The sequence below is a fragment of the Lithobates pipiens genome, unplaced genomic scaffold, assembly GCF_037356315.1.
Source record: "Lithobates pipiens isolate NorthernLeopardFrog02 unplaced genomic scaffold, aLitPip1_a1.2 Scaffold_3, whole genome shotgun sequence".
Classification (NCBI taxonomy): domain Eukaryota; kingdom Metazoa; phylum Chordata; class Amphibia; order Anura; family Ranidae; genus Lithobates; species Lithobates pipiens.
The window spans coordinates 94619226-94644654 of NW_027507790.1; the positions used below are offsets into that span (position 1 = coordinate 94619226).

General features: G+C 42.3%; 1 protein-coding gene across 1 annotated transcript in view; it reads right to left on the minus strand.

The window, feature by feature from the left end:
- Window positions 1-25429, minus strand: part of FBXO21 (F-box protein 21) — a 77329-nt gene that overhangs the window by 16173 nt on the left and 35727 nt on the right. The window contains exons 7-10 of the mRNA XM_077462052.1: window positions 23251-23387; window positions 22428-22604; window positions 11263-11395; window positions 3784-3968 (exon numbers count right to left, since the gene is read on the minus strand). Of these exons, the coding sequence (XP_077318178.1) occupies window positions 3784-3968; window positions 11263-11395; window positions 22428-22604; window positions 23251-23387 (632 nt within the window). The remainder of the gene's footprint in view (window positions 1-3783; window positions 3969-11262; window positions 11396-22427; window positions 22605-23250; window positions 23388-25429) is intronic.

Genomic DNA, 25429 nt, shown 5'->3' on the forward strand with positions numbered 1-25429 from the left:
GGGTCTACAACACAAAATATAAAAAATAAACAAACCTAAAACAAGTGAATAAAACCAATATTGAATAGATAAATAATATGTGCGGTTTGTGATACCACACAAACAATTAAAAAGTAAAAGCCAGACTGACCATCTAACCCATACAACATAGAAACTGCAATATAAACAGATGATGCCAACTCAAATATAGAAGATGGTAATATATCAAGTGTTCAACGATTGGAAAAATGAAAATTATATATATATATATATATATATATATATATATATATATATATATATACACAGCGTGTAAAATAAGTATTGAGCACGTCATCATTTTTCTATGTAAATATATTTCTAAAAGGTGCTATTGACATGAACTTTTCACCAATGTCGGTAACAACCCATGCAATCCATACAAAGAAACCAAAACAAATAAATTCAGAAATGAAGTTATATGTTATAAAATGGAATGACACAGGGAAAAAATATTGAACTCTGATCTTTGGTTATTTCCATACATTTTCTATTGGATTTGAATCCGGTGATTGGCTGGGCCATTCTAGCAGCTTTATTTTCTTTTTTGAAACCAATTAAGAGTTTACTTCCCTTTTTGTTTGGAATCATTATCTTTCTGAAATGTCCACCCTTGTTACATCTTTATCATCCTGGTAGATGGCAAAAGATTTTTATTAAGAATCTCTTAGTACATTTTTTTTTCCCCATTTATTCTTCCTTCAATGATATGAGGTTTGCCAGTACCGTATGCTGAAAGACAGCCCCGCGCCATGATGTTCCCACCGCCAAACTTCACTGTTGGTATGGGGGTGTTTTTGGGGTGATGTGTAGTGCCATTTGACCTCCAAACAAGGTGTGTATTATGGCATCCAAAGAGTTAAATTTTTGTCTCATATGACCAGACTATATTCTTCCAGTATTTCACAAGCTTGTCTGAATGTTGTACAGCAAACTATAAATGAGCTCCAACATGCTTTTTCTTCAGCAATGGAGTCTTGCGTGGTGAGCGTGCATACAGGACATTGCGGTTAAAGCGGAGTTCCGCCATTTTTTTTATGTCAGCAGCTACAAATACTGCAGCTGCTGACTTTTAAAATATGGACACTTACCTGTCCAGGGCGCCTGCGATGTTGGCAACCGAAGCCGAACTGTCCCTCGGCTCTCAGGTCCCGCCGCCGCTATCTTTGGTAAGGGGATCAGGAATTGAGGCTGGTTTCCTACTGCGCATGCGTAACTCGCACTGTGCTTTCCCACTGGTCCCTGCTGCCTCCTGGGACCTGTGTGTCTCCCAGAAGACAGTCAGTGGGGGGGGGTGGGGGTTGGAGCAGATGCCCACGGGTGGCGCGGGTATCTATGCCCGTAAGTAGGAGCAAAATACCTGTATTAGACAGGAATTTTCTCCCCCCTGACAGGTGCCAAATGTGGCACCGGAGGGGGGGGGGATTCCGAAAAGCGGAAGTTCAATTTTTGTGGGGAACTCCGCTTTAAGTGTATTACTTATGGTATTCTTTGAAACAATTCTATCTGTTAATTCCAGGTCTTTCTGAAGCATCTCCACAAGTGGTCATTGGCTCTAGGACAACTCTTCTGATAATTATTTTCACTCCTCTGTCAGAAATCCTACGAGGTTGCACCTGGTCGTGGCCGGTTTATGGCAAAATTATGTTTTCACTTCTGGATTATGGCCCCAACAGTGCTCACTGGAGCATTCAGAAGTTTAGAAATCCTTCTGTAACCAATGCCATCAGTATGTTTTGCAAAAATAAGGTTGCAAAGGTTTTGAGAGCATTCCTTGCTTTTACTCATCATGACATGTTTCCTTTGTGACACCTTGGTAATGAGATACCTTTTTATAGGACATCAGTTGAGACGGAGCCAGCTGATATTAATTATTGATAGATTTCAGCTGGTGTCTTGGCTTTCCATGCCTTTTGCACCTCCCTTTCTTCATGTGTTCAACACTTTTTCCCTGTGTCATTCCATTTTATTACACATAACTTATTTTCTGAACTTATTTGTTTTGGTTTCTTTGTACGTATGGGTTGTTACCAACATGTCGTGGAAATTTCATGTCAATAGCACCTTTAGAAATATATTTACCTTGAAAAATGGTGACATGTTCAATACTTATTTTATCCGCTGTATATATGAATAGTGAACACTAATAGTTAATTGAAAAGGTGTTTGGGTAATACAAATAATAATGATAGTCCACGACACAAGGCTAATCCTCTAGCACAACTGTGCCAAGGTGCCGTGAATAAACACACAAAATATGTCCCAAAATTGTAAATAACTTCAAATAAATGTCCAGAAAGAAATATATTGGTTTTAGGTTTATGTTTTGAACCCTCTGGTGGGTGTTTATTTGTTTGTTTCACATTGATACTTAGGGATTGAGCAGTGCAGCACTTTTATTACCTCGTAAGCATTGCAGCTGTTGTTGGTGATCTCTCCTCTTCACTGAAGCTGGCCGCTGGGGAGATCATGTGATAGGACTGGAGCACCCTCAGAAAAAGCAAGTATACGTATCTTTTCTCTACAGGGTAGTTAGTGTAGGGCTTAGAATGGTGGTAGGAGCAAGTTAAAGTTTAGATTTTGACTGGACTTCTGCTTTAAGAAAGAAACATCAGAAATTGTCCCAGCAGCTGAAGGGGCAGGTCAGATAAGGTTTCTGCGATCAGAAACACCAATCAAATGGATCATAACATCCTGCATGACTGTGGTGAAATCCTCCAAAGATAGAGCTGAGGAAGGGGCGCCATGCCTGATGGAGCCAGTGAACACTTCAAATTCAGCATAAACTAAAGCAGAAGGCTAGCTTTCAGGCTATCATTGTCATGAAGTTCAAAAGGTAAACTGCAGACAGCACCAGAAGCATTAATGGATCATGAGCTGGGGCACCTAGGGTAGATAGGACTGGTCTCAATGTGTCTCGAATATGACATTTTGCACTGCAAGACAAGGGTACCAGGCTTGATTTTGAACATTCATGAACCCAGCTTTTGGGTCGCAGAAGAAGGTCAAAGATCAGGTGGACAAGGGTGGCCAAGTCACTGCAGGCAGGCAGCAGAGACGACCTGAGGAAAGTTCCATATGTCAAATGCGGTCAGGAGCAGCAGTGGAAAGGAGCTTCCTCAACATTGGATGACAGGCATGACATTAATGGCCTCCGCCCTCCATCCTTCAGTGTAAACAAATTCCATGATGGAACCAACAGAAGCGGGAATATTAAAAACAGTGCCCAGCTGCCCTAATATATAGGAGGTTCCTGGCGCTTGGCTTGCATGTCATAATCAAATACGTTTTTAAAGACAGGGTTCCACCTGGTGGGCCACATGCAGTACATGGAGAGCTCAGTGCCTGTATGTCACGCTTCATGCTAACCCCCGCAACATTCAGCAGGGTCCAGGTATGTCACACAGTTACAAATGTCTGATCCAGACAGCTGCCTGGAGAGACCAGGGGACCAACAGTAATGTTGCAAGAATATTGACTGAAGAACACACACACACAAAAGGAATATGCAAAATACTGAGGGATTAGACTGTGCTGGTTCACAATTTTTTGTTTGCCAGTGTCTAGTCCTCCTGAAGGTGAGACAGTGTAGTCCAAAAGTCTCTGAATTCTCCTGACAATTTGATACATAAAAGCACTTAAAGCCAGACCTTCTGCTGCCTACTCTACAGGGACCTCCCGATGGACTCTCATGGCCAACTGCCAGAAAAACTCTGCGATTACAAAAGCTCCAAACATTTACATAAAATGTTAAAATATACATACCTTTTATGCCTCATAATAAGTCCTACAGAATAACACACTTCCTTCTCATTCGATCTCAGCTTTGCATGAAGTGAGCTGTCATCCTTTCTTCTCTCTATATGCTCCAAGGTATGCTGGACTAGATATGCCACAGCACCATGCTGTGATGGATCCAATGCCTGAATATTCTGCAAGATATCCAAGACCTACCAAACACAAATACTGCATATAAATCACACAATTTACCAGAATGTTGTCCATACACTGACTTTCACGTTCATCTCAGGTTTCATGCACACTGGCATATAAGTGTAATTAATTCCTTTATATAATGCACAATAAATGCCTTTTTTGACAGATTCAACATAGCGATAAATAGTAACTGTCCTGTTACAAATGTGGCTTTATGCATTGACATATCTCCATAAGTTTCAATCTGTCCAGACAGTATGGTCACCTGCCGATTCGGCACCCGCTACAGGAGACTAAACTCTCCATTAAGACATGAAAGTTGAACTAAATGTAATTGTTCTTCTCAGAGTATATTACAAAGGGCGTTTTTACAGTTCCTTGAAGTGTAAAAAGACAATCTTCCCAGCCTAGTGTCTGCTATGAAGACTAGAGGGAACATGGAAAGCACAGGAAGGGACCAACTAAGTGTACCATATAGCATTATACAGAAGGGAAAACAGAAGGAACGTACCAAATTCTGCTATACAGACCCTTCAGTTCCCAGACCCCAATCATTCCAAGGAAGTTGGTCTTCCTTGATATTGTACTCATCAAAATAGTACCATAATTTCTACCAGTCACTTTAAACACACAATGGGCAACTCCTATCTGAATTACAATAATTACCATTATCCCAAAATATATCTAGGAGTTAATTTTGTAGGCTTAGAAAAAAACTGCACACTTGGGGATGTTTCAACGAGTGTGATTGCAATTACAAATCCTTAAAAAGACTATGGGGGTTATATACTAAAGGAAAATCCACTTTGCACTGCAAGTGCACTTGGAAGTAAAGTCGCTGTAGATCCGAGGGGGACATGCAAGGAAAATAAAAAACAGCATTTTAGCTTGCACATGACTGGATGATAAAATCAGCAGAGCTTCCACTCATTTGAGATCTACCCCTTAGATTTAGAGCAACTGCATTTTCAGTACACTTGCAGTGCACAGTGGATTTGCCTTTTGTAAATAACCCCCTATACGTCACAAGTAAGAGAAGTCCAGCAGACTTATCTACAACTATTCCTGAGTGATAGCAGCAATAAGACAGAATAGCAAGTTCATCACCCAATTCAATTCTAAATACTGTTTCATTAAACATAGTAGGAAACGTTGGTACATCTTGCTGCAAAATCCAAAACTAGGCCCTACATTGTCATCAAAACCTAGAGCAGTGTTCAGAACAGCTCTACATATTAAAGTGGTTCTAAAGGTACTTTTTTTCTTAAAATAACGAACATGGTACACTTAAGTTTTTATTAATATTTATCATCATTATAGTTATACTATATAAATATATATTTTATAAAGGTTTTTTCTATGAAAAATAACCCTTCTTCAATTTAACTGAAGCTTCTAGAATAATTATAGATAATATTGTTACCATCACTTCAAAATATATTTGCCACTTTGTCCCCTTTATCCGTTACAATGTTCTGAGTTGCATACACATAGAGAGGGTATACAGTATAAGTCTACACAAATGTCTCCTTCTAGTGGCTAGTAGTGGTATCTCTGAAATTTATGAATGAAATGTATACTATGAATAATAGGTCACTTTTTTTAAAACTTATTTCCATACAAGCTACTAATATCAAGAAACATAGAAATTCCCTGTTTTATAGTATTTGCATACCAATTTGAACCTAATCTTAGCTGGTTTCGGGGCATAATATGTGGCAGTTTTACAACTGCTTTACCTGCTCTCAAAGTAATATATACGGTAGCGCCCCGCCAATCCTTAGGCTTGATAAAGAGGAAAAATCCTTGAAAAAGGCGCTGCCTGCGCCCCTCGATTCCCACAGTCTCCCCCTCTTCTTCCCCAAAAGACTGCTTGATGTCAATGGTTTGAAGAACCTCTAATGCCTACGGTCTACAGAAGTGACAGCCGCCACTGGTCATGGCATGCAGGCTGCTTTGGACTGTTCTCATCTAGACTGATGTGCACCAGACAAGCGAGGAATCTCTAAGGACCACTTCGCTTTTATTAATAATAAATGGTAAACTTTGAGATGTGTGCACTCATCTTTGGTTGTTTCATACCAATATGTGACCAAACAAAAGCTGAAATTGCAACTGCTAAAATGATGCACACAAAATCCTAAGCCTACCCAAGGGATCTTTACTGAGTCAGTTCACCTCAATCAGCCCTGAAATTATTACTTCAAGAAATGTCTTTTTTTTTTGGCGCAAATTCTATATATTCAGTTTTTGTAGTGTGTACAGCCAAGAAATAGGAAATATTAATATTCTTTAATTATATGTGGAAGGTTACTAAAGGAATTTCTGCTGGTTTCTGAGCTGGGTCTAATAAAAAAAAGTTGAACTCAAAGTCCTCCAGCTTAAAACTGTGAAATAAAAGAATAAAAAACCTTTTACTGAAGCCATACTTTGAATTCCACAGCGTGGAATATACGCTTTATGTAAAGTCAAAACTTACTTTTTTAGTTTTGCAAAGAGTAGGTCAGTGATGAGATCTCTCCACTTGAAAATTTTACCATGCCTCTTCTCCCTGAGGCAAATCTAACATTTTGGATTTCCCATCACTTTTGTAGCAGAGGCAGAGGTCACCAGAACCATTAGTGAGGGTGAATCTCCTAAGCAGGGGCACGGACACAGATAAAAACCTGACAGGGGTTCTAACCCCTCCCCATCCCATCCAAAACTAATAAAATGTTTGAGCTATACATACATTTTAACCACTTCAGCTTTCCTATCTCTATGGACCATTACATTTAACATTACAGTTTCTCTGTTCCTTCTCTTTTGATTCAACAATAACTTTGTCGTTATTTATGTTAAAAAAAAAGATATACAGTGGAACTTCGGATTGCGAGTAACGCTGTTAATGAGCGTATCGCAATACGAGCCGTTTTTAATTTTTTTTTATTCTGACTCGGTTTGCAAGCGCTGTCTCGCAAGACAAGCAGGATTCAAGCCGCTGGGGTGTGCAGTGCCACATTTGGCCAGAGGTACGAGGGCACTGGGGTATGCAGTACCGCATGTGGCTAGAGATGTAGGGGGGCGGAGACGCTCGGGAACCGATTGTCTCCGCCCCCCTACATCTCTAGCCACATGCGGTACTGCATACACCAGTGCCCTCGTACCTCTGGCCACATACAGTACTGCATACACCAGCAGTCACTGCAGAATGAATTAGCTGCGTTTCCATTGATTCCTAAGGGGAAACTCTCTTTAAAGTGGTTGTAAACCCTCCCCCACAACTTTGTCCCATGTAAATCAGCATAAAAAAAGCCTAATGAACACTGCTTGTAGATATCTCCTTACTTGCTTAGTATTGTTGTAATCCTTGTTGTTCTGTAGAATGAAGTCACTGAGCATGCCCAGATCTCCCCTGATTTAAGGCACACTCTCTATGTCTAATCTATCTGTTATCAGGACTTCCTACGGCACAACACTGAACTCTGCTAATCACTCAGAGTTTCCTCCTACACACCATGTGATCATATGACATGACATGCAGTCTAAACTTGGCCATTACTGCAGTCTTATCAGCTGAAACTGATAAGTCTGACAAAGGCAAACATTAGACATCGGCACAAGTAAATACTATGAAATAAACAAGTAAGCTATGAACAGGGAAGCAGGGTTGCCATAGAAACGTTGGATTGAGAAGGAGGCTTGGTTAAAAGTACAGGAAGTGCTCAATGTAAGGGCGGAAATACACTCCACTGTGGACTCAGGAAACAATACTTAAGATGGTTCTGTCTAACCCCTGGAAACAAGTTTTTTAAAGTTTCTTTAACCACTTCCTGACCAGCGCACGCCGATGTACGTCGGCAGAATGGCACGGGCAGGCAAATGGGCGTACCTGTACGTCCCTTTAAATTTGCCGCCCTGGCATCGGGAGCGCGCCGCCGGCGGCGCGCTCCCACGCTGGTCGGGACCCCCGTGAGTCCGGTCGCGGGACCCGCGGACTCGATCGCCACGGGCATACCCGCGATCGTCACACGGAGCGGCCGAATGAAGAAATGCCGTTGTAAACAGCATTTCTCCATTCTGCCTAGCAACTAGTGACGCTGATCTCTGCTCCATGTGATTGGAGCAGAGATCAGTGTTCACTAAATTAAAGCCCAGCCCCCCACAGTTAGTAACACACCCCTAGGAACACTTAACCCCTACACTGCCACCCACTGGTTAACCCCTTCACTGCCAGTGTCATTTACACAGGAATCACTGCATTTTTATAGCACTGATTGCTGTATAAATGGCAATGGTCCCAAAAATGTGTCAAAAATGTCCGATGTGTCCGCCACAATGTCGCAGTCACAATAAAAAAAAAAAAAAAAAAAAAAATCGCTGATCGCCGCCATTACTAGTAAAAAAATAAATAATAAAAAATTATTAATAAAAATGCAATAAAACTATCCCTATTTTGTAAACGCTATAACTTTTGCGCAAAGCAATCAATAATCGCTTATTGCGATTTTTTTACCAAAAATATGTAGGAGAATACGTATCGGCCTAAACTGAGGGAAAAAAATGTTTTTTATATATATTTTTGGGGGATATTTATTATAACAAAAAGTAAAAAATAATGCGTTTTTTTCAAAATTGTCGCTCTATTTTTGTTTATAGCTCAAAAAATAAAAACCGCAGAGGTGATCAAATACCACCAAAAGAAAGCTCTATTTGTGGGAAAAAAAGGACGTCAATTTTGTTTGGGAGCCACGTCACACGACCGCGCAATTGTCAGTTAAAGCGACGCAGTGCCGAATCGCAAAAAGTGGTCTGGTCTTTGACCAGCAAAATGGTCCGGTCTGTAAGTGGTTAAACAGTAAGTAATATGCAATTTGGGCTGGATTACAGTGGCTATAGTTTAATAATTACTTATTATAATGGACTAAATGAAAAGAAGCATCAGAGTTGGAGAGTTTACTTCCTCTTTAATATAGTATGCTTCTGGAATTGATTATGCTCATAATCCAAGGTACTACTGTATCTCCTATTCCAATATTTAATTAAATATATGAGGTGGTCTCCTATAAAAGGATTCATATCACAGTGTTAGTCAGAAGAGCAGTGGGAGGAGGTTCTATTAACAGTCCATCAATGTTCCTTAAAATGATTGTAAAGCCTTGTTTTTTTTGGGAGCCAATGGCGCTGCGCTGCTCTCTCAGCCAATGAGGAGGGGAGTCCCAGGGCAGCCAAGACATCACTGGATAGAGATGGGGCTCAGGTAAGTATTAGCGGGGGATGCTACACACAGAAGGCTATTTATCTTAATGCATAGAATGCATTAAGATAAAGAACCTTCTCCTTTTACAATCACTTTAAATGTTTCTCAACCCCTTTCGCAGTTGTATTTACTGCTGAGGGTACATTATACACCCGAGAGATTAAATTTGTATGGGAATGACATATGAGGTGGTCTCCTATAAAAGGATTCATATCACAGTGTTAGTCAGAAGAGCAGTGGGAGGAGGTTCTATTAACAGTCCATCAATGTTCCTTAAAATGATTGTAAAGCCTTGTTTTTTTTGGGAGCCAATGGCGCTGCGCTGCTCTCTCAGCCAATGAGGAGGGGAGTCCCAGGGCAGCCAAGACATCACTGGATAGAGATGGGGCTCAGGTAAGTATTAGCGGGGGATGCTACACACAGAAGGCTATTTATCTTAATGCATAGAATGCATTAAGATAAAGAACCTTCTCCTTTTACAATCACTTTAAATGTTTCTCAACCCCTTTCGCAGTTGTATTTACTGCTGAGGGTACATTATACACCCGAGAGATTAAATTTGTATGGGAATGACAGAGGATCCAACCTGTACACAATGTAGTAGGGATCATGGCGATTTATTACACTTATTTTGGCAGTGTTCAAAATGACACCTTTATTGGAAGGGAGCCATAGCCACTATTAAACGGGTTTTTCAAGTCCAAGTACGTGAAGACCCCAAAAAATGTCTATTGGGTATTCTATGCAATCTCTCTGCTGAGGATATACCTAAACAAGCCATAGCCAGGGCCCTTTTTCAGGCCGGTAAGTTAATTCTAAGGCACTGGAAATCGATTGATCCCCCTACACTGAAAAAAATTTAAATAACTCAAAATAAGTGCAAAAGGTATCAACATATGATATAAAAGCCTTTACATTTTTCACTTTTGTAATGTGATGCTAAACAAATATAACGAATAATATGATTAAAATATGCTAAATAAAGTTAAAATGTTTAAAAGAGAAGTATGTTTTTTTTTCTTGCTTATTTATATTTACCTAGGAAGATGCAGCATCGGTCCGATGCTGCATCTGTCCCCCGCCGCCTTTGCACTGAGAACCGAGCGATCGAACATTGCCGATGGCTCGTTCTCACAGATCCCTGAGCAGAGAGCTGCTGACTGTCAAGCAGAAACTCTCCTCTCTGCTCCTCCTCGCTCACTGGAGCGCTGAGCTGTGGCGGGGCGGGGTGGGGAGTGGTCATCTCAGGCTCTCAGTGGCTCGCTGAGAGGCTGAGATGGGCATCAGTCCAGGTACCTGGCGGATCCAGATATTATTGTTGTGATGACGCGGTGCCTGGACTGATTCCTGCAACGTCAGCAGAGAGAGGACTTCAGACCGCTCTCTGCTGAAAACGGGTCACAGGAGTGAAAAACCAATTGCCCTCCTGTGACCCATAGGAGAAGCCCAGCCAGACTAGCTCAGGCTGGTTTAATGGTTAAAAAATAAAAATAAATCAGCAGGAAAATAAATAGCTGAAGGAGAAGGGCAAGGAGAAATTAAATAAGGCTGACAAACTACGGGTTAAAAGGAAGTAATAGAGGAACAAAGTTTATTTTTTACTTTTTTATGCCTCTCTTTACCGCATTTGAACAACTGTCATTTAACAGGGGGGGGGGGGGGATTGACAGAGGGGCAGAAGAAAAGGGAGTCCTACATATGTCCGCTGTGCTTTGATAAAATTAGTTTTGGTATGTATACTGCACTCAGTGTCCACAACTGGTTTAGGAATACAATGCGACTGTCACATTTGGCACACTGTATGTTAGCATTACCTGGAGCAAAAATGATTAGTTTAACAAAATCTGATGAGAAGGTCATTCTGCCATAGAGGCGCTAGTTTGCCCCTTCCAAAAATGAAAATTTCAAATCAACAATAAAATTACCAATGGAGGCAAAAGGACTGTATAGAAATAAAAGACACATGACACAGTTTTATGCTGTAGTTACAAGTACTTTTTGCTAAATTCATTATTTCTCTTTTTTCTGGCTATTAGCATATTCTTTGTCTTTGTTTTTTTTTTTTTTACCTTTTCAGGCCATATACCGAGGTGAAAATACAGTCGCGCTTGTAGCAATAGGTGTTGCACGCTGTCTGGATACATGGCTAGATACAGATCCAAAGATACTCTCAGAAGCATAAAGCTACGGTCTTTACTTTCCCTGTAAGGGACACGTGTAAAACAGAACAAGAATTGTAAAGTAATAATCTACTTATAATAAAATGAGACCAACTTAATATCACAGTTTATGCAGCTCTTATGTCTGTGAGGGTTCTCATTTATATAAATGTGTATTTAGGTTTAGTTTATCACATTCAACTAGAATTGTTCTGTAATGTTGAAGATCTATAGTAGCTTACCAAACCATTTCTTTATTTCCTAGAGTGTCAGGAAGATACCCTAGTATTTATATTCACACCTGAGGACACCTTAATCCACTCATCACAGAATATTTAAATGTTGATGGTCCAAGAGCAGGATAGGGGGTACAAAAATTGTGGTGCCATCCTGCCCTAGTAATATAAACCCATGTGGAACAAAGATGACTAAGGGATGGTTCATGGATTATTGTTCTAGGATGTAGATGGCCGCTTTCATATCACTTGTAAGCCAGCTTTCCTCGCTGTTTTCAAAAGAATGTCCCTATTTCCCTATGGCCAGTTGCACATAGATGTAATAACTTACTGATCATTACACTCAAGATCTTGTTGACAGAAAGATCTTGAGTAAAATGTTCCATAAAGACCTTGTGTAAACACATACAAATGCACGAATGCGCATACACACGTTAAATTCTACTTCCTTGCCAGAGTTGCAGTATGCACATGTATACATGCGTATAGACGCGTATGTGTGTAACTTGCTGCACTCAAAACTTACATTTTCTATTTTTATTTTATGGCCCTGCACTCGTCACTGTACTACTGATCTTTACACAGCTGCGTGCATTGTTCTATAGACAACCATGCATGAATGTACAGATCAGTAAAAAAACATGGCTTTTTTTTTTCTTCTTCTATGTGCAAGAGGACTTACAGTGGGGAAATCATTTGATCCCCTGCAGATTTTGTAAGTTTGATCACTTACAAAGAAATGAAGGGTCTATATGAACAGTCCGATGTAGACCACACACAGTCGGAATATCCGACAAAACGGTCCGATCGGACACATTCCGTCGGAATCTCCGTGTGTACAAGGGCTTAGACTAGTGCACGAGATATGTAGATCACCTGTCACTCACAGCAAGGGGAAGGATTTAACAAAGTTTTTCTCCGTTTGTCAAGAATTATCTGACTCAGCAATAAAAGATGATTGCTCACAGATGGATTGTGGTAAGACTGGGCTCAAATGATAGGAAAACTTATACTCTACATTACGACAAAAAAAAAAAAATCGGGTTTGCATCCACTTTAAGGATTTAGAGTAGATCTGTAAATCAGAATGGACCAAATTCCCTCCAGAGATGTGTGAAAACCTGGTCACTATCTACAAGAAACGTCTTACCTCTGTGCTTGCCGACAAGGGTTTCGCCACCAAGTACTAAACCATGTTTTGCTTGAGGATAAAATACTTTTTTATTCACTGAACTGGAACTCAATTTATAACATTTGTATCAGGTGTTTTTTCTGGATTTTTGGTTGGTTTGGCTGTCTCTATCATTTACAATAAACCTATGATAAAAATTATAGACCCTTCATTTCTTTGCAAGTGGGCAAACTTACAAAATCTGCAGGGGATCAAATAATTATTTTCCCCACTGAAGATGTAGGAAGACTGCACAGTATAGCAACCCTGGTATAGCTGGCAACACAGTACACAATCTTTAGACCTCAAAATAATTTGTCAACAGGGTACATGGATTGAAGTTGGGGCCAGAAGAAATAATGGTGTTCTATGATGTCAGATCCACTTTCACTTGTATACCAACTGCAGAGGCTATTAAAACCGTAAGGAAATATCTGAAATGAGATCACTCTTGACAGTTGAACAGAACTCAAGTCAGACTAAGCTTGTTCTTTACTGGATCTTTGTGTCAACACAACTTATTTCAAGCAAATGGGTAACTTCTAAAGACAGAAACATGGCGTTACTATGGAATCACCTGTGCCTCTTATTGTAGTTAAGCTGTACATGGAGAACATATTCAGTAATATAGTCATCCCAGACATAGCAGGAGTGACTAAAAAACTCAGAAAGATCTTTTAACAAACACAGCATCCATGTATCCTTCAAGCCCAGAGACAGAAATGTGTACATCCTAAAGACCCTACACCCAAACACAAACAACATATCTTAGTATATACAGGGCAGTGTAGTAAGGCAGGCAAGGACCTATATTTTGTGGAGACAAAACAAACTCTTAACAAATGGCCCAACAAAAGAGAAAATTCTACAGGTCAAGACTCATCAGTCTTTCTGCACCTTTAAAGAGAAGTATTAGATTTTTTTTCTTTAAATCATACTTACCTAGGTGGATGCAGCATTGATCCGATGCTGCATCTGTCCCCCGCTGGTTCCAAGGCTGGAAACGGAGTGATCAAACACTGCTGATAGCTCAGTTCTCCCTGCCACTCTGTGGATCCCAACCAAATGATTGCAATCTTTCTCCAGCCTGAACCTGCTCTATGACATCAGCCGACAGCAGGCTTTAGCTTGCTGTCGGCAGAAAACATGTCACAGGAGAGCAGAACAAACTGAACTCCTGTAATCCACAGGAGAAGTACAGCCAAAACAAGCTTTGGCTGAACTTCTCCTTTAAGCAAAAATAGGATTTTTATAACAGCTTACCTGTAAAATCCTTTTCTTGGAGTACTTCATGGGACACAGAGCCTTACGAAATAACTTAATGGGTATATAGGTATCTTCAGGTGATGGACACTGGTATACCCAATCCAGGAAGTTCACTCCCTATATAACCACTCCTCCTTCCAGGAGCAGATCAGTTTTTGTAGCAAAGCCATATACTTAAATCCCAAAAAGAGGGCGGGACCTCTGTGTTGTACTCTGTGATGTACATCAAGAAAAGGATTTTACAGGTAAGCTGTTATAAAAATCCTATTTTCTTTATCGTACATCATGGGGCACAGAGCCTTAAGTAATAACTTAATGGGACGTCCCCTAGCAATGCTACTGTAGGGGAGGGAGGCACAACCTGGAGGGTACCCCCAGACTTGAGGACCTATACTGCTGCCTGCAGCACACTGCACCCAAAAGGTGATACCCTAAAAGCTCCTTACATCCACTTGATAAAACTTAGTGAATGTATGTACTGAAGACCAAGTTGCGGCCTTACAGATCTGAGCCATGGAGGTCTGGTGACGCACTGCCCAAGAAGCACTAACCACCCTGGTAGAGTGTGCCTTAACTGAAAAAGGGGGAATCTTACCCCTTAAATTATAAGTTTGAATTATAACTTGCCGAATCCACTTAGCGACCGTGGATTTCGATGCTGCCCGTCCTTTCTTAGGACCCTCTTGCAGAATAAATAGTACATCAGTCTTACGAATCTGAGCAGTTGCCTTTACATAGATTTTCACTGCTCTCACCACATCAAGACAATGTAGTGACTTTTCTTGCCTGGAACATGGTTTTGGAAAAAATGATGGCAGGACAATATCTTGGTTCAGGTGAAAACCTGAAACCACTTTTGGCAAAAAAGAAAAGTCTCAAAAAGTATGGATGAGGGCGTAACACCACTCTGTCCTCATGAATAATCAAATATGGCTATTTACAAGAAAGAGCAGCCAGTTCCGAAACCCTACTTGCTGAAGATACAGCAACCAAAAGTACCAACTTCCTTGTCAGAAGGACTAAGGCCGCGTACACACGCGGGGACTGTTCGCCCAACTTTGTCCGTCAAACAGTTTCGGCAAACAGTCCGCTCAAAATTAGCATGGACGGACATGGCCACACACGACGAACGAACAGTTTGCTGAAACCGTGCGCGATGACGTGAACGGCACATACGACGGGACGAAAAATACGACGTCCTATACACTGCATTATAACTTTCAGCGTGTTAAGCCTTTCTGAGCATGCGCCGAACTTAGTTTGTCGAACAAGCCTACACACGGGCGGACTGCTCGCTCAAACAAGGTTTCAGCGGACAGTTTTACGGAATTTCCGAAAAACCTTGTTCGTCAAACTGTCCGCTGAAACTGTCCGCTGAAAGCCCACACACGAGCGGACTGTCCGCCCAAACACTGTTCAGCGGACAAAGTTGGGCGAACAGTCCGCCCGTGTGTACGCGGCCTAAGGGAATATGTTGTATCGTTTCAAATGGCTGTTTTTGTAACACAGACAAAACTAAGTTCAAGTCCCAAGGGTTCAAAGGAGGTCTGACTGGTGGATTAAGCCGCATCACCCCTTCCATAAAACCCCAGACTAAAGAATGTGTATCAAGTGGTCTTTGAAATAAGACCGATAAAGTTGAGACTTGGCCTTTAATAGTGCTCAAGGCCAATTTCATCTCTACCCCCAATTGTAGAAAGGCAAGAATTCTGCCTATGATATACCTCTGAGGGTGCCAACCCTTGGATTCACACCAGGAAACATAAGCCCTTCAGACCCTATAATATATAGTTCTGGAAGCTGGCTTCCTTGCATTAATCAGGGTAGAGATAACTGACCCAGAAAGCCCACGTTTCTTCAGAACGTGGGTTTCAATAGCCAAGCCATTAAATTTAGAGACCATAAGGTAGGATGAAAGATCGGTCCCTGTGAGAGCAGATCTGGCTGTAGTGAGAGGGACCATGGACCCTCCACTGCCATCTTTACAATTTCTGCATACCATGACCTTCTGGGCCATGCTGGTGCTACCAGAATTACTGGCTTTCTTTCCAGCTTGATCCTGCAAAGAAGTCGAGGCAGCAACTGAATAGGGGGAAATGCATAGATCAGTGAGAACTGATCCCACGGGGTCACCAACGCATCCGTTCCGCATGCGAGTGGATCCCTTGTTCTGGCCACAAAGTTGATGGCGACTCAAGCCGTCCGCCTGCCAATTTTCTACTCCCGGAATGAAGACTGCCAATAAGCATGGAACATTCCTTTCTGCCCAAGTTAGAATATGGTTTACCTTTCTCTGCGCCAAGAGGCTCTTGGTGCCCCCTTGACGATTGATATAGGCCACAGCTGTGGCATTGTCAGATTGGATCCTGACAGGACAATCCCGTAACCTGAAAGTCCAGGCGTTCAGAGCCAGATGCACTGCCCGAATCTCTAGGATATTGATGGGTAAGGTTCTTTCGGGCTCTTGACCACTGTCTCTGGACAGTTGTCTTTTCTAGTACTGCTCCCCAGCCTGAAAGGCTTGCATCTGTCATTACCACTTTCCAGATAACTGGTCTGAAAGATTTTCCTTTCAGCAGATTCTGGGTTAGTAACCACCAACTGAGGCTTTGGGACACTCCTGGGGACAGCCGTATTGGCAAGTCTAAAGCTTGAATCATTTTGTTCCAAGTAGACATAATACTGTTTTGCAACAGTCTTGAATGGAACTGGGCATAGGGAACCGCTTCGAATGAAGCCACCATCTTTCCTAGCAACCTCATGAAAAGGCGAATGGAGGGATCGCCTTTTGACCTGACCATCCGTACCAGCTCTCTTATGGAGTTCATCTTTGCTTGAGGCAAGAACATATTTTCCTGGGCTGTATCTATTATGATCAGACCCAAGTACTCCAGCCTTTTTTGCGGTATTAAGGAAGATTTCTCTAGGTTGAGAATCCAACCCAAACTTTCTAGATAACTGGTCGCGATGCGTACGCTTTGCTCCAAACGAGCCACCGAGTAGTCTATGAACAATAGATCATCTAAGTACGCCAAGACTGTTATGACCTGTGCCCTTAACCTGGCTAGGGGTGGGGCCAGGACTTTTGTAAATACCCAGGGTGCTGTAGCTAGCCCGATGGGCAAGGCTACAAACTGGAAATGCTACTGTTCTACCTCGAACCGCAGAAACCTTTGGTGAGCGGGAAATATAGGAACCTGCAGATATGCATCCCTGATGTTGATAGATGCCAGAAGTTCTCCACCTAATAGGATAGAAACGACTGACCTGATCATCTCCAGGTGAAAGGAGCAGATATTCAAGAAGTGATTTAGATTTTTTAGATCTAGAATGGGTCTGACATCTCCATTTGGTTTTGGTACCATAAAAAGGATTGAATAAAACCCCAAACCTTGTTCTTTTGTGGGGATCTGTATGATCACCTCCTGAGATATTAATCGGTCTAGTGCCCGAAACAGAGATTGTCTTTTCTCTGGATCTTTGGAAACTTTGACCTCAGGAAACGAGTCTGGAAATTCCAGCTTGTACCTCAAAGTTACCGTGAAAATGACCCATCTGTCTTGAATTTCCTCTTGCCAGACTTCTGAAAATGGCAGAAGTCTTCCCCCCACCTTGTTGAGGGGGGTTACCTCTTCATGATGAGGCTTTAGGATTCTGCTTTGCAGGTTTCCGGCCCCAGGACTTCTTTTGAGCCTGAGCCTGACTCTGAGGTTTTCCTCTCGAGTCTGATGGAGGAGGCCGCCGCCACTGCCTAGAAGCGGAAGGCCCTGGTGCAGGAGAAAGATCCCATTTAAATGAAGGGCGTTTATACTTTCTTTTGACTGGCAAAAGAGTACTTTTCCCACTAGAAATTGGATATATTTGCCCAAATATTCCCCAAATAGCCGCTCCCCATGCATGAAAAGGGAACCCAGTTAGGAGATTTTCACATGGTACTTCAGCTGACCAATTTTTTAACCACAGGATTCTACGCATATGTACTAGCATAAGCATAAGATGGGACATCTGGTGAATAGAATCTTTAATGGCATCTATGGCAAGGCATAATGCTTTTGGTAGTTCAGCTAATTTCCCAGGCTTGTTGTGCAGGAACCTTTTTAAGGGCCTGTCTAAATTGGTCCTTTAGGGATTGATAGATGCCTATTGCAGTGACTGCAGGCTAACGGCACCTGCCAAGGAAAAAGCTGATTTTAACAGGAATACCAAACTTTTATCTGTTGGATCCTTAAGCATTTGTGCATTGTCTACTGGACAAATTAGACTTTTATTCACACTGGAAATTGCAGCGTCAACTGCTGGTACTTCCATTTTTTGGTGGATTACTCCTCCATGGGATAGATAACTGAAAATCTCTTTGGAGGAAGAAAATGCTTATCTGGGTGATCCCATTCAGCAAAAATAAGCTGTTCTAGTAATACATGGACAGGAAACGCATGCAAAGGATGTGAAGGTTTTAAGGAACCCAAGGAAGAAACCGAGTTTTCAGGAGACTACGTTAGGGGTAGCATGAAAGTAGAACGAACCATCCCCGTAAGAGATTGTATCAGCAATTTCTCAGATTGTGAGGCTGAAAAAGGTTCATTTACCGTTGTTTCCCCTGTAGAGGAATCATCGGTTTGTTTTTCCCCCTGATCGCCTGAGGGTAACACCTCATGCTGTGCCCACTGTTCCCCTTGCAAAGGGTCTAAAGTGGGGGGATCTAGCACGTTTCCTATCCGTTTGAATGGAGGATGTGATTTAAGCCGCTAATCTTCCTTCCAGAGCCTGCAGGGTGGAGGAAAGGTGAGAAGCAGATACACCATCAATTTGTTCCAATGGCTCACCCTGGCTTGTCAGAGCCCATTATACAGCATGGCTGAGGACAACAACTTTGCAGAAAAAAAACAGGACCTCCACACCCCCCCCAAGGGGGTATTTACAAGGGGGGTACAACCACAGCTGTTTCCCTAACCCTTCTGGTCCCTTCAGGGGGGAGAAAAGCATTTGCAGATCTTTTACCTTGAGAGGAGTCCCCCATGCACAAGCTGCTGCGGCCACACACAGACTGACACTGAGCTGAAGTGAAGATAACAGATTAAGGTATGTGCATACACTCTCGCTAGTGGAGATGTAAGAGCATAACAACATTTTTTTTTCCCTTAAAGAAGAAAGCATAGGTGGACTTTTTAGTTCCTAAGTTTCTTCCCTTACCTTATCCCTGCCGCAGGATTTACTGAATTAGCAGACAGCCCGACCTTTACCCATCACGCTGGGCTGTGTTTAGAAAACCTTCAAGGACCGGGTCCCTTTATATCGGGGTTCCACTCCTTGGACATGTAAAAAGCACCCCACCAGGAAATCTTTAAGTAATGTAGCATGACCAAAGCCCTGGGTCCCCGGGTCCAGCCCTACAAAGAGAGGTGTTACAGGAAAAACCTTGTGCTTTGGATACGAGGCTCAGGTACCATCCACTTTGGCCTCAGTGGCACTTTGGATGGATCTGGTCTATTAAGGCTATTTAAATCCAGCATGGATGCCTCCTGGAGCTCCTCAGAGCACATCTTTACTCGTGACCAACACCTTAGACACTGGCGAAAAAACGTATGCGCTCCTGGAAGGAGGAGGGGTTATACAGGGAGTGAACTTCCTGGATTAGGTATACCAGTGTCCATCACCTGAAGGTGCCTATTTATCCATTAAGTTATTTCGTAAGGCTCTGTGTCCCATGATGTACGATAAAGAAAGACAGAGTCTTTCAAGGACAGCAAAGTGCACATTTTGGACAGAAAGAACAGCAGCCTTAGTCAATTTCTTCCAAATAGAATGCCAGCTCTACCTTGGTGATCCGACAACAAGTCAGACCTCTCGTCATGTAAATTGAGGAATGAACACCTTTGTAGGCTTACCGACACCAACAATAGTGTTATTTAGCTAAGACAGGATGGCATTACAACTTTCACACCTCCGATCATCCTTCCATCAACCAGTCCAGTTTGCTTGAATCTGGTGTTCCCAATCTGTGGCAAAAAGCTTGGATGTACAGCCCATTTTCTTGGATCCGGCCGTTAATGACTGAGAAAGCCTGACTGCTAAATCTTCATGCTTGGCATGTGGACAAGGACAGTGCCAAAACATGAAGTGCAGCACCGAAATCATCCTGAATGTTGATTGGAAGGTGTGTCTTCTCCAGCAACTAAGTTCCCTGCACCAAGAAGGTGTTTAGGACTGCTCTGCAGTCCGACAGGCTGGCATCTGTTGAGAGAACAATCCACCACTATGGTAAAAAGGTTTCCGTAACTCCACTGCTGGATTGGAACTCCACCACATTGGTGAGAGATTGGCTTTCCTGTTCATATGAATTAAAGATTGTTCCACGCAGCCAGAATGTTGCAATGGTCTGGAGTGAAACTGGGCGTATGGCACTGCCTTGAAGGAGGCTACCATTAAATCTAAGACCCACATGCATGTATGAACCAGGGACTTCCTCTGGGCCCTGACATGAGAACAAAGGGACTGAAACTTGTCATGAGGCAGAAGGGTTCTGAACAAATTCATGTTAAAGTGGTTCTAAAGGCTCAAGGTTTTTACCTTCATGGCTTCTATGCATGTAGGTAAAAAACCTTCTGTGTGCACCAGATGTTTACCTGTGCCCCACTGTGATACAGCAATGTGCACAAGAGCCTCGATTCTCTGGGGACCCTACCTCCTCATTGGGTGAAACAGTAGCAGGAGCCACTGCTGTCAATCACAGCCAGTGAGCCAATGAGAAGAGACAGAAAGAGGGACTGAGCTGCTGCTCTGTGTGTGAATAGACACACTGAGCAGCAGCTTGGGAACGAGCTTGCTTGGGTGCCCTCACAGCAATCGGTTGGCTCTGAGGACACTTGGCAGGAGGGAGGGGCCAAGAGAGCTGGTGGCGGACCCGATAAGAAGAGAATCAGGTGTGCTCTGCGCAAAACCATTGCATAGAGCAGGTAAAAAAAAAACAAGTTTGTTAAATATTTTTTATTAAAACGTGCCTTGAATATCACTTTAAGCATCAAACCAAGGTACCCCAATCTATGAGTCTGATCCTTCTTTTTAGCCTTTTTTCTCTCAAAACAAACAGTCCCAACAGATGTAGCAGTTAGAGGGCTGAGGCAAATCATTTAACACTGACAGAGTTGCTTATAATGATATAATATTTATGTAAAACCTTTAACCCAAAAGGAACAGAAAACTGTTATTCTAACTACTTTTAACGTGTGAGCTTGAGTAGGCTGCCATATAATATATAAAATTTTTGGTTTTATGTTTAACTTTAAAAAAAACATTCCTCTCTAGACAGAAGTATGAGACAAGCATGGCCAAAGGGAAGGAAGGCAGATTGGAGACAAGCATCAGAGGGGAGGGTACCAGGGCCTGATGTATTGAACCAATCTGATCACGTATCTGTCCTCTTATGGTCCACCATGTGTGTAGATAAAATGTCCCCAATGGGGTATTCATGACCTCCACAGCAGTGGTGCAGGGGAGAGATACCTTTGTGCAAACACCTGTAAGCCGCTGTAACCGAGGATCAGAAAAAGTAAACAAATATGAATATGTCCTTATGCTCCTGAACCAGAAGTTGCTTGACGGATGTACTGAATGCAAAGAAGGAGAGGTCAGAAGCTTCTCTGAAAAAGAGGGGACACATGTGAAGTACATGTTTTCAGCTGCACTGGCGAAGTAGTGCCCAGTTTGCACAGGCACTGTACAATGACATAACCAGACAGAAGTGCATGGCACCACAACATTACTGCAGGTGTCCTCTGGAGGGACATTTAAAATACCACCAAAGTGCCATTAACTCTGGCCATTCTTGAACTCCACCATTGGATAGGCAGAAGGCAGATTTTTTTAACCCCAAATGGGAAACACGTAACGGCATCCTGAGGTTGAATGTTTATAGGGCTTCTGCCCTGTGTATTGATTACATCATTACCACAATTAGAGGGACATTAACCCCTTCCCAGTTTAGCTCTTTCCATGAAGGGCAAGGATCTTCAGAGGCTGGGCTCTGTACCAGGCAGACTGCACCTCTGGACCTGTGAAGCAGCCTGTGGCTATTTCCTGTGCAAAGCAACATTACAGGCCCCACATCTGCCATCAGACTCTCTGTCCTCCGATCTGGAAGCTGCATAAAAAGCCACAATCGCTATGGTGCAACCAAGTGATGAAGGAATCTTCATGGAAGAAATCCATCACCTAAGGACAGTGGGAGGAGTTTTAAAGGGAATGTCCATGCAGTCTTTTTTTGCCAGTGTCTAGTCACCTAAAGATACCTGCATATAACCCAACTGTAATAATAATAAAAAAAAAAAAAAAAAAAAAGTCTGTATCCAGTATAGTACAAGCAGGAAATACAATTCTATATGAAAAGGGATATGTGGAAGTCCTACCTTTTTCCGAGGTTGAGCAGGTTTCCTACCATACGCTGTAGGACCTCCTTAGTGTTGACAGCTGCAAAGAACTCCTCTGTTACAGGCTGACCAATCAGGTATTCACACTCTTTAGCAGTCCGGTATTTTCCAGATCCAAATGCATCCACAAAAACATAGTCTGTAACAAATGAACTTCTGCAGGGGAAATATAAAAAAAAAATATGTTTTGGAACATTTATAGTCAAATGTTTTACACAATGACTAGTGGCAGCCAATGTAGCTTTGTCATACCCCAACCTAGGGCTCTAGTGAACTCATTCAACTGTGTCCCATCAACGAACGTTCAATAGAAATGTGCAAGAATGCTTGTGACATACAGCAGTGAATGATTCGGCTTTAACATTACAAAACCCAAATTGCATTATATAAATAGCATTTTGGTATATGTCACAGTAATTAACAAAACATATAACCCATACTTTAGTGTGGTTATATGTGATTACAAAATATATTCAAAAAGTGACTAGCTTGAACAATATTATTTGCCTTGGCACAAGCTTTAGAAAAGTAACTTGTCATGTCCACAAAATATAGGAGCTATGCTTAACCATGGTGCAAATAGAATACTACGTGGTCTAGAAATCTTCATCTATAAAACGCTGATACTGCTAAAGTACTGCACCTACAAACAATAAGCAAAATGGATTTTACCTGCGTTTAATGGTTTGACTGCTGCAGACTTTTCCTTCCTGGCAGATTTGAGTAAAATGTATTAATCTGGTCAGAAATGTTCCAACCAGCCCAAATTTATGACCTATAGAGTCATAAGAAAGTTTCTTACCCATGGGTACTTTGGCACCATCTTAGCATGAAATGATGAGGAAAATTGACTGGCTCCAGAAAAACTCCCAGGCGCATAGCAAGTGTGAGATAGAGTACGCAGAGGCTTATGGGGATTCCTGTCTTATTAATTAGAACCTTAAAAAAGCAAGTAAAAAAAATGTTTAAAGAACAACTCTGCCAAGCATTGATTCCATCTGTTCTCACAACATAATGTGTCCATAACCCTAGGAGTGCGGCCAGAATAGCAGGTACGAACAGGTCCTTTTTGTGCCCAGTCAACTCAAATCACTTTTTAAACAAAACATGAAGATTGCAGTTGCCAATGTCTCATTCTGCACTTGCTAGATGCCTAGCTTTCAGGTCCCCATTCTTGCTTTAGTACTTTGAGTCAGTAAACCTGTACACGTATTTTGAGAAGGACTTTTGGGCTTTGGAAATTCTCCTGGTATGTATGCCATTTGTAGGTCAGTGGCTTAAAAAGTACTGAACACAGCGAATCAGCATAGCAGCAAGTCAACCAGCCTTTTCAGAAGGTCGTAAGCAAGGGCAGATCTCGTAGCTCTCTGAGAAAACGTTTACATTAAATAACACAGTGGGTATAGGAAAGAATCACATCCCCCCCCCCCCCCCCCCATTTTAAAATAATCCAATTTTGTTGCTTTGCAGCCTGAATTGAAGACAGACAATGTATGGTATTTACTCAGTGAAACTAATAATATTCAAGTGAAAGATATAACACCAACATGTCAGATAAAAATAAAAAAAAGTTCAAAAACAGAATCACTGAGTTGGAAAAAGGGTCACACCCTTGTGTCAGTATTTTGTTGAACCACCTTTTGTTTTAATTAGAGCCTTTAGTCTGTTGGGAGATGTCTCTACTAACTTTGCACATGTAGACTTTGCAATATTTGCCCACTCTTCTTTGCAGAACTGCTCAAATTTTGTTGAATTTAAAGGTGAGCGTTTATGGACTGGAGCCTTCAAGTCATTCCAAGGATTATCAATGTGGTTTGAGTCTGGTCTCTGACTAGGCCATGCAAGGACATTCACCTTTTTTTCTCCTTCAACCACTGTGTGGTCATTTTTGCTGTGTGCTTTGCAGTGGCGTTGCGTCCATAAAGGGTGCAGGAGCGCTGCCCCCTCTCTCTGCTGCACCGCTCCAATCACCATAGTTAGATTCATGCATTGCATGAATCTATCTATCTATCTATCTATCTATGGTCGCTGCCAACACCCCCTATTCAGGTGCCCCGGCTCATTTTTGGGCACCTGGCATCTGAATTACAGAGGCAGCGTGTTTTTTAAAAGTACCTGATTAGAGCCATAGGCTCGAATAGGTGCCCAAAAAGGTGAATAGCGGACGCAATGCTGTGCGTTCGGTGTTCACTCAGCGGTGTGTTAGCAAAGCGAAGGAATTCGCTTTGCTAACACTGAATCCGCCTCTCAATCAGGTTGCTGGGTCTGTTACCGGTCACCTGATTGGCTGAAACGTAAGGCGCTGTGATTGGATGACTGAGAGAGGACGGAAGAAGAGATGGAGGACATGCAGGAGACCACCGCTGACCTGCTCCAAGACAGGCAAGTGTCGGGCAGCATCTGATGAGGCACACTGGCAGCATCTCATGGGGCACAGTAGCGGCATCTGATGGGGCACAGTAGTGGCATCTGATGGGGCACACTGTCAGAAATTGATGGGCACACTGGCTGCGTTTGATGGGCACAGCGGCTGCGTTTGATGGGCACAGGGGCTGCGCTTGATGGGCACAGGGGCTGCGCTTGATGGGCACAGGGGCTGTGCTTGATGAGCACAGTAACTGCAATTGATGGGTTTTTCTTCAGTTTGTTGCGCCCCCCCCCAAAACATTTTGAGCACCAGCCGCCACTGGTGCTTTGGGCCATTTGCATGTTGGAAGGTAAACCTTCTTCCCACTGACAACTTTCTGGCAGAGGGCAGCAGATTTTCCTCAAGAGTTTGATGGTATTTTGCCCCATCCATTTTCCCTTCTAGCCGGACAAGTTCTCCAGTCCCTACTACAGAGAAACATCCCCATAACAGAATATTCTCACCTCCATGCTTTACTGTAGGAATGGTGTTATTTGGATGTGAGCTATATTGGATTTCCATCAGACATGTAATTTGGTGTAGAGCCCAATTATTTAATTTTTAGTCACCTTTT